Here is a 10166-nt window from a genome sequence, read left to right on the forward strand (position 1 = left end):
TTTTTTTTTACATTGTGTAGACTATTTTTTTTGGCTGACCGATTTTTTTTCTAGTTTTTTTTTTGCAGACTGGTTTTTTTTCAAGTTTTTTTTGTTTTTTTAGGTTGTGCTGACCAGTTTTTTTTACGTTGTGCTGACCGGTTTTTTCCCTTTTTTTTACGTTGTGCTGACCATTTTTTTTGCTGACCGGTTTTTTCAGTTTTTTTTAGGTTATGCTGACCTTTTTTTATACGTTGTGCTGACCGATTTTTTCTCCTTTTTTTACGTTGTGCTGACCGGTTTTTTTTGGTTTTTTTTGTTTTTTTTGTTTTATTAGTTTTTTATTTTTTTGTTTTTTTGTCTTTTGTTTTTTATTTTTTCTCTTGACCGGTTTTTTTATCTAGTTTTTTTTTGCTGACCGATTTTTTTCCTGTTTTTTTTAGGTTGTACTGACCGTTTTTTTACGTTGTGTTGACCGGTTTTTTCCCTTTTTTTACGTTGGGCTGACCGGTTTTTTTGTTTTTTGCTGACCGGTCCCCCCCCTTTTTTTAGGTTGTGCTGACCGACTTTTTTCCCTTTTTTTACGTTGTGCTGACCGTTTTTTTTTTGTGACTGGATTTTTTTCTAGTTTTTTTGCTGACCGGTATTTTTCCAGTTTTTTTTAGGTTGTGGTGACTGGTTTTTTTTAATTTTTATTTTTATTTTTTTTATTTTTTACATTATGCTGACCGTTTTTTTTGCTGACCGGTCCCCCCTTTTTTTTACGTTGTGCTGACCGATTTTTTTCCCTTTTTTTTACGTTGTGCTTACCGTTTTTTTTTCTAACCAATTTTTTTCAAGTTTTTTTTAGGTTGTGCTGACCAATTTTTTTTTACGTTGTGCTAACCTGTTTTTTTCCCTTTTTTACGTTGTGCTGACCGGTTTTTTTGTTTTTTATTGTTTTTTGTTTTATTTTATTTTATTTTTTTCCATTGTGCTGACCGTTTTTTTTGTTCTTTTACGTTGTGCTGACCGTTTTTTTACGTTGTGTAGACCTTTTTTTTGTTGACCGTTTTTTTCTAATTTTTTTGCTGACCGGTTTTTCTCCAGTTTTTTTATTTATTTAGGTTGTGCTAACTGATTTTTTTTACGTTGTGCTAACCGGTTTTTTTCCCTTTTTTTACATTGTGCTGACCGGTTTTTATTTTTTTTGCTGACCGGTTTTTTCCAATTTTTTTGTTTTTTTAGGTTGTGCTTACCGTTTTTTTTGCTGACCGGTCACCCCCTTTTTTTTTACATTGTGCTGACCGGTTTTTCCCTTTTTTTTTACGTTGAGCTGACCTTTTTTTTGCTGACCGGTTTTTTTTCTAGTTTCATTTTTGCTGACCGATTTTTTCCAGTTTTTTTTGTTTTTTTTTAGGTTGCGTTGACCGGTTTTTTTACGTTGTGCTGACTATTTTTTCCTTTTTTTACGTCGTGCTGATCGGTTTTTTTTGCTGACCGGTTTTTTCCAGTTTTTTTGTTTTTTTAGGTTTTGCTGACAGTTTTTTTATACGTTGTGCTGATTGGTTTTTTCCCCTGTTTTTACGTTGTCCTGACCAGTTTTTTTGTTTTTTGTTTTTTTGTTTTTTTTTATTTTTTTATTTTTTTGTTTTTTGTTTTTTTATTTTTTTATTTTTTACGTTGTGCTGACCGGTTTTTTCCCTTTTTTTTACGTTGTACTGACCTTTTTTTTACTGACCGGTTTTTTTCCATCTTTTTGTTTTTTTACGTTGTGCTGATCATTTTTTTTTGCTGACCGGTCCCACCCTTTTTTTTACGTTGTGCTGACTGTTTTTTTTGTGCTGACCGTTTTTTTTTGTGCTGACCGATTTTTTTCCAGTTTTTTTTAGGTTGTGCTGACCTGTTTTTTTTGCTGACCGGTTTTTTTTTGTAGTATATTTTTTTGCTGACCGGTTTTTTTCCAGTTTCTTTTTAGGTTGTGCTGACCGATTTTTTTTTACGTTGTGCTGACCGATTTTTTCCCTTTTTTTACGTTGTGCTGACCAATTTTTTTTTGCTGACCAGTTTTTTTCCAGTTTTTTTGTTTTTTTTAGGTTGTGCTGATCGTTTTTGTTTGCTGACCGGTCCCCCCTTTTTTTTTACGTTGTGCTTACCGATTTTTTTCCCTTTTTTTACGTTGTGCTGACCGTTTTTTTTACGTTGTATAGACCGATTTTTTTTGCTGACTGGTTTTTTTTCTAGTTTTTTATTTGCTGACCGGTTTTTTTCAGGTTTTTTGTTTTTTTTAGGTTGTCCTGACTGTTTTTTTTACGGTGTGCTGACCGATTTTTTTCCCTTTTTTACGTTGTGCAGACCGGTTTTTTTTCTGACCGTTTTTTCCAGTTTTTTATTTTTTTAAGTTGTGCTGACCTTTTTTTTTGCTGACCGGTCTCCCCCTTTTTTTTTACGTTGTGCTGACCGGGTTTTTTCCCTTTTTTTTACGTTATGCTTACCGTTTTTTTACGTTGTGTAGACTATTTTTTTTGGCTGACCGATTATTTTCTAGTTTTTTTTGCTGACCGGTTTTTTTTCTAATTTTTTTTAGGTTGTGCTGACCGATTTTTTTAAGGTTGTACTGACCGATTTTTCCCTTTTTTTACATTGTGCTGACCGGTTTTTTTTGCTGACCGATTTTTTTCCAGTTTTTTTTTGTTTTTTTAGGTTATGGTGACCTTTTTTTATACGTTGTGCTGACCAATTTTTTCTCCTTTGTTTACGTTGTGCTGGCCGGTTTTTTTTGTTTTTTCTATTTTTTTGTTTTTTTGTTTTTTGTTTTTTGTTTTTTTGCTGACCGATTTTTTTATCTAGTTTTTTTTGCTGACCAATTTTTTTCTAGTTTTTTTTTGTTTTTTTAGGTTGTACTGACCGATTTTTTTAACGTTGTGTTGACCGGTTTTTTCCCCTTTTTTTACATTGTGCTGACCGGTTTTTTTTACTGACCGGTTTTTTTCCAGTTTTTTTATTTTTTTAGGTTGTCTTGACCTTTTTTTTTGCTGACCGGTCCCCCCTTTTTTTTACGTTGTGCTGACCGGTTTTTTTCCCATTTTTACGTTGTCCTGACCATTTTTTTTTCTGACCGGATTTTTTTCAAACTTTTTTTTGCTGACCGATTTTTTTCCATTTTTTTATTTTTTTAGGTTGTACTAACCGGTTTTTTTATTTCTTTTATTTTTTATTTTTTACGTTGTGCTGACCGGTTTTTCCCCTTTTTTTACGTTGTACTGACCGGTTTTTTTCCAGCTTTTTGTTTTTTTAGGTTGTGCTGACTGTTTTTTTTTTGCTGACCGGTACCCCTTTTTTTTTACGTTGTGCTGACCGGTTTTTTCCCTTTTTTTACGTTGTGCTGACCAGTTTTTTTTGCTGACCGGTTTTTTTTCCAGTTTTTTTTGTTTTTTAGGTTGTGTTGACCGTTTTTTTTTGCTGACCGGTACCCCCTTTTTTTTTACGTTGTGCTGACCGGTTTTTTTCCCCTTTTTTACGTTGTGCTAACCAGTTTTTTTTGCTGACCGGTTTTTTTCCAGTTTTTTTTGTTTTTTTAGGTTGTGCTGACCGTTTTTTTTTGCTGACCGGTACCCCTTTTTTTTACGTTGTGCTGACCGGTTTTTTTCCTTTTTTTTTCGTTGTGCTGACCGATTTTTTTCCAATTTTTTTGTTTTTTTAGGTTGTGCTGACCGTTTTTTTTTTGCTGACCGGTCCACCATTTTTTTTAGGTTGTGCTGACTGGTTTTTTTCCTTTTTTTACGTTGTGCTGACCTTTTTTTTACGTTGTGTAGACCATTTTTTTTGCTGACCGGTTTTTTTAGGTTGTGCTGACCATTTTTTTTACGTTGTGCTGACCGATTTTTTTTTGCTGACCGGTTTTTTTCCAGTTCTTTTTTGTAGGTTGTGCTGACCATTTTTTTTTGCTGACCGGTCCCCCCTTTTTTTTACGTTGTGCTGACCGGTTTTTTTCCCTTTTTTTTACGTTGTGCTGACCATTTTTTTTACGTTGTGTAGACCATTTTTTTGCTCACTGGTTTTTTTCTTTTTTTTTTTGCATTTTTTCCAGTTTTTTTAGGTTGTGCTGACCGGTTTTTTTTACGTTGTGCTGACCGGTCTTTTCCCTTTTTTACGTTGTGCTGACTTTTTTTGCTGACCGGTTTTGTTCCAGTTTTTTTTATTTTTTTAGGTTGTGCTGACCGTTTTTTTATACGTTGTGCTGACCGGTTTTTTTCCCTTTTTTACGTTGTGCTAACCGGTTTTTTTTAGTTTTTTGTTTTTTTTTGTTTTTTTGTTTTTTTTGCTGACCGGTTTTTTTCTAGTTTTTTTTTTGACCGATTTTTTTTCAGTTTTTTGTTTTTTAGGTTGTACTGACCGATTTTTTTACGTTGTGTTGACCGATTTTTTCCCTTTTATTACGTTGTGTTTACCGGTTTTTTTTATTACTGACTGGTTTTTTTCTAGTTTTTTTTGTTTTTTAGGTTATGATGACCTGTTTTTTGCTGACCGGTCCCCGCCCGTTTTTTTTTACATTGTGCTGACCAATTTTTCCCCTTTTTTTACGTTGTGCTGACCGTTTTTTTTTGCTGACCGGATTTTTTCTAGTTTTTTTGCTGACCGATTTTTTTTCCAGTTTTTTTTAGTTTATGCTGACCGTTTTTTATTTTTTTATTTTTTATTTTTACATTGTGCTGACTGGTTTTTTCCCTTTTTTTACGTTGTGCTTACCATTTTTTTGCTGACCGGTTTTTTTCCAGTTTTTTGTTTTTTTAGGTTGTGCTGACCATTTTTTTTTGCCGACCGGTCCCCCTCTCTTTTTTTTACGTTGTGCTGACCGGTTTTTTTTTTGTTGACTGGTTTTTTTCCATTTTTTTGTTTTTTTAGGTTGTGCTGACCGTTTTTTTTCCATTATAAATGACATGAGATAATGATGGTTGGGAGTGTCACCAAGAAATGATAAATGATCAAGCAAATCACATGAGATATTGTCCAGAACCACAAAATGATTTATGTCATTATCCTCGTGGTAGCTGGGCATGTCAACAAGAGTATGAACAATCAAGTGAAATGAACTATTTCCCAGAGCCACAAAGTGACTCATATTGCTATGATACTGACATAAATTATGGTTGGGAAGGGAATTTTAATGTTTCATCTTCTGTTCATCAAGGAACATCATCATTTGATTGTGCTGTCAATGCGTACATGCAAAATTGTCCCCCAAGGGAACAAGATGATCCATATTGTGATGAATTCAATAATTCTTCAAGTTGTTCTTGGGATGACCAAAATCAGAAAGCGTTTGACAGCTCATACTCTACTTATCAAGAGCCATCATCACTTGAGAAAACCTTCAATTCACTCATACAAAATTACCCAACCTCACCTCTAAGTTACTCATTTGAAAATTTTTCATCATTTTGCTATCCCTCTACACAAAATCTCTTCCAAAACTCACAGTCCACACAAACTTCCATGAACCAAAGCCTCTCAAAGCTTGAGACCATGTTTGAAAAATATGAGAGGGAGGCACAGATATCCTGGAACGAGCAAGAGAATTCATTTAAAAACATGGAAGTGCTGGTAAACCAAATGTTAAGTGCAAGGGAGAAGGTGGAAGAGCAAAATGAAGAAACCCTTGAACTAGTTGAAGATCCCCTTCAAAAATCCAGAGAATTGTTAAAAAGACAAGAACAACTCATGGAGGAACAACAACAATCCTGGAGAGAACAAGAAATCCTTCTTCAGAAGATGGATGAGCATTTGGAGAACATAGGGAAACACTCAGAACCACTAAGCAAGGAAAATGAAGACCAATTGATGGATGTGAAGGAGAAAGTGGAAGAGCAAGATAAGGAGGCTACTGTATCAAGTGAACTTTCAATGAAGAATGAGGTGGTTGAAAATGAAACTGCACTTGAGATAACAAGAGAACATGAAGGCTCACAACCCTCACAAACTTCCCTGACCCAAAAACTCTCAACAAATGAATCTGTGATTGAAAAATATGAAGAGGAGATGAAAAAATCTTGGGAAGAACAACAAACCTTCTCCATGAAAGTGCTATTAAGTCAAATATTGAGTGTAAAGGAAGAAGTGAAGGAACAAGAAAGTGAGGAAGACAATCAAGGAAGCTCATACTCAAGAGAAGCAGAGAATTACATAGATGAAGGGCTCATTGAACCACCAATCCAAAAGGCTCTGGATGAAGATAAAACTCCAATAATCATACAGCAACCAAGTCTTGAATTCAAAGAAGTGAAGGCAACTAACAAGAGCACCACCCCTGTCCCTGATCCAGCAAGCAAGATCAATCAAGCCATTTACAAAAGGAAGCTTGCTGAGGAGAGGCCAAGACAACGGAAAGTAGCTGAATCTTCTCCCCCCTTGAGGTCATTCCTCTTAACAAACTGGAAAAAGAGGAAGAAAGTCATCGGCTATAGATCAGTAGTTTTTCTTTCTTAGTTATTTCAATAAAGAAGTTAAGTAGATTACTCTGTATTGCAAGGAGCTAAGTTTGGTGTTGCACACCAAAATAATTAAGGGGTGAATGTTGGAAGCTAAGTTTGGTGTTCCACCAAAATTTTTTTTAACATATTGCACCCTCAGCATGATTAGTATCGGCTCCAAACAATCAGAGAAACTACTTAATGATTGTTATGTTTCTAGTTTTTAGTTTGTTTTCTAGTTTACATCCATTTTCTAGTTCATAGTTCACTTTCTTAATAAAAAGTACTGGATGTTTCATGCATGTATTTATTCTACTGCATATAGAAGTAGGCAAGGAATTAAGTTTGGTGTCCCTGCACCAACTTAGGTTCAGAGGATTACAAGCATACATGCATGCTAACTATTTCTTAAGTGCTTGGGGGGACAAGCAACTTTCAATACCTTTTGTAGGAAGTCATTCAACCCCTTAGAGGACAAAGTACATCATCATGGACAAAGGAAGGACATGGAATCTAACAAAGATGATGACAAAGAGAAAACAATGGGCTCCAAGAGGTTGTATTTTTCTCTCACTGACTTTAGCTCAAATATGCTATTTGAAAGTACAAATGTCCCCTGACGATTAGTGTTCTATTAGATATATTTACTGTTTGTTTGTTTTCATGCTATTTTGGCTTGATAGTTTAAGTGCTTGATTCACTTTCATCTTATTTGAATTATATGCTTTGTTCCTCATGCTTGAATAAAAGAAAAATAATTGTGAAATAGAGAAAGAGTAAAAGTCTAGTATAATATGAGACAAAATGAGGTTATGTGGTGGTATGTGCTGGTTCATTAGTTGATTTATGAATAAGGCTGAATGTTGGCATGACTTTATGAGATGAACTTGAGTTACATTTCATGAGACTTGACAAAAGAAAAAGGTCCAAAATAAAAGAAAGAAAATGCAAGAAAAAGAAGCAAAAAGAAATAAACAAGGCTAGGCATCAATAGCTTGAGATTTGGATATATGCATGTGATGCTTTTTGTACAAAGATAAGCTTGGATAACTAGGTTCTAAGGGGTGCTTCATCACCCGAAAACTTGGGTTAACTAAACTGGGATTGCCAACCGAAATTTCGCCATCAAGAGCTACTTTGAGACAAAGCATTTAGTAACCCAAAGAGGTGCTGGGCATCAATTTCCAAAGAACAAACAGAGATGAACAAAACAAGCTAAATGCCTGTGATGTGTGTGTGCTAAGGAGAGGCTTGAGCAAGTAAGCCCATAGGGGTGTTTCAACACCTAGCATCTTGAACCAACTGGAGCGGGAATGCTGGCTGAAAGCTTACTCTAAAAAGTCGCCTTACCACATAACATTAAGCCTCAACCAAGAAAAAGAACAAGAAAAGCTAAGGACCAAGCAATAACAAGTCTCAATTATTTGTGTGATTCAAGTAAGGATCCAGAGGAATATTGATGCCTCAGCCACAGAATAAAAATCCCTAAAATACCATGCAGGAAAACCCCATTTACCAGTATTCAATGTCTTCCAATAAAAGGGCTTATACACTCCTCTGCTTCTAGTAATTTTTCTTATGTTTTACTGCTTGCTTGGGGACAAGCAAGATTTAAGTTTGGTGTTGTGATGACAAGTCATCTTAGGCTAGTTTCACAAGCCTTTTTCATTAGTTTTTACTTAGTTTTCATGCATTTTCTTGAGTTACAAGTAAGCCATTTGGGTAGAAATTCATATGTATTTAGATTCAATCAACCATGAGTAAATGATGCATTTTCATGAGGTTTTGTGCTATAATTGTTCATATGTCAAGGATGATAATAAATCTCATGATTTTAGCATAGCTTTGATACATTTGTTGATTGATAACAGGTGACCAAAAGGCTTGGAGGAAGGTTGAAGAAAGGGGATGGCAGAAGGCAGCAAAACCACCCTGAGGGAAGCTCAAGTTTGTGCCAACGTTTGCCTCAAGCTTGAGGTCAAACGTTGGCTTCAAAAACACACCCTGGAGAAGCCAAAGTTTGCGCCAACGTTTGCCTCAAACTTGAGGTCAAACGTTGGCTCAACAACAAGCCCTGCAGGAACCAACGCTCACGCCAACGTTTGCCTCAAACTTGAGGTCAAACGTTGGCACAATTACTACACTAGGGGAGGCCAAGTTTACGCCCAAGTTTGCCTCAAACTTGGAGGCAAACATTGGAGCAGCATATATACCAGGGGAGGCCAAGTTTGCGCCCAAGTTTGCCTCAAACTTGGAGGCAAACGTTGGAGCAGCATATATAACAGGGGAGGCCAAGTTTGCGCCCAAGTTTGCCTCAAACTTAAGCGCAAACGTTGGCGCCAAAGTGTTCTTGGAAGGAGCACGTTTGAGTTCAAGTTTGACCCCAAACTTAAACTCAAATGTGAGTGACAAACAAATACCTCTCTGCATAATTTCAGCAATCCAACGTTTGAGTTGAAGTTTGCCTCAAACTTCGACTCAAACTTAAAGGCTCAGAGTCCAAATTGCAAAAGGGGTTCTCTCTCAAGTCCAAGAGAAACCAACTAAGGCCATCTTCAATCTAATTCTATCAAGGCCAAGGCCCAAATTCAAGGCTCCAAGACCATTAGAAGAAAGTGTATAAATAGAATTTAGTTTGATTTAGCAAAAAAGGCTGGCTCTGCTAGAGCATTAGGAGTAGGGTAGAATAGAAAGTCCTCTTTGAAACACTTTTAATTTCTGCATTGTTACATTTTCAAGTATTGAATTCAATATTGGCTTATGCAAATTTCAATTTCCCTCTCTGCTACAATTTCTTTTTCTGCTACGATTCTCTTCTGCAAGTTCACTTTCTACAATTTTTCATTTAAGCTTACTGTGATCTGATTTACATTTTCTGCACAATTTAATTCCTCTGCAATTGCTCTAAGCTTTGATCTACTGCTTCTTTTACTTTCCAGCACCCAGCCCCCTTTACATTTACTGCATTTTACCTTCCTTGTCAATTAAGATTTTGCCAATTTACATTCCTTGCTCTTTAAGTTTTCTGTCAACTTTACTTTCTGGAATTTATAATTCATTGCAATTTACATTTTGTTGGTCACTTTTCACACAATTCACTCAATGTTAGCTTGACTAAACTAATCACCCACTAAAGTTGCTTGATCCATGAATCCCTGTGGGATCGATCTCACTCTAAGTGAGTTATTACTACTTGATGCGACCCAGTATACTTGCCGGTTAGATCTATGTGTTTGGAAATCTGTTTTTCCACAAAAACACCATCATGCTTACCGTTTTTTTTCTGCTGACCGGTTTTTTTCCAGTTTTTTTATTTTTTTAGGTTGTGCTTACCAGTTTTTTTTTGCTTTTTTAGGTTGTGCTGACCGGTTTTTTTTTTTGCTGACCGATTTTTTCCAGTTTTTTTGTTTTTTTAGGTTGTGCTGACCGTTTTTTTTACGTTGTGCTGATCGGTTTTTCCCTTTTTTTTACGTTGTGCTGATCGGTTTTTTTTGACCAATTTTTTTCTAGTTTTTTTCTTTTTTTTGACCAGTTTTTTTCTAGTTTTTTTCTTTTTTTTTGCTGACCGGTTTTTTTTCCAGTTTTTTTGTTTTTTTAGGTTGTGCTGACCGGTTTTTGTTTCTTGCTGACCGGTCCCCCCCTTTTTTTTTACGTTGTGCTGACCGATTTTTTTTCCTTTTTTTACGTTGTGCAGGCCGTTTTTTTTGTGCTGACTGGTTTTTTTTCCAGTTTTTTTTG

General features: G+C 35.4%; 1 protein-coding gene across 1 annotated transcript; it reads left to right on the plus strand.

Annotated features, from left to right (window-relative positions):
• The first annotated feature begins 5550 nt into the window (after positions 1-5550).
• LOC127745434 (uncharacterized) lies at positions 5551-8404 on the plus strand. Its single transcript, XM_052258135.1, has 2 exons — positions 5551-5874; positions 8300-8404. Exons 1-2 carry the CDS (start codon positions 5551-5553, stop codon positions 8402-8404), a joined length of 429 nt encoding a protein of 142 aa, XP_052114095.1.
• Positions 8405-10166: the final 1762 nt, after the last annotated feature.

Source organism: Arachis duranensis, chromosome 3, assembly GCF_000817695.3.
Source record: "Arachis duranensis cultivar V14167 chromosome 3, aradu.V14167.gnm2.J7QH, whole genome shotgun sequence".
In the NCBI taxonomy this organism is placed as follows: Eukaryota; Viridiplantae; Streptophyta; class Magnoliopsida; order Fabales; family Fabaceae; genus Arachis; species Arachis duranensis.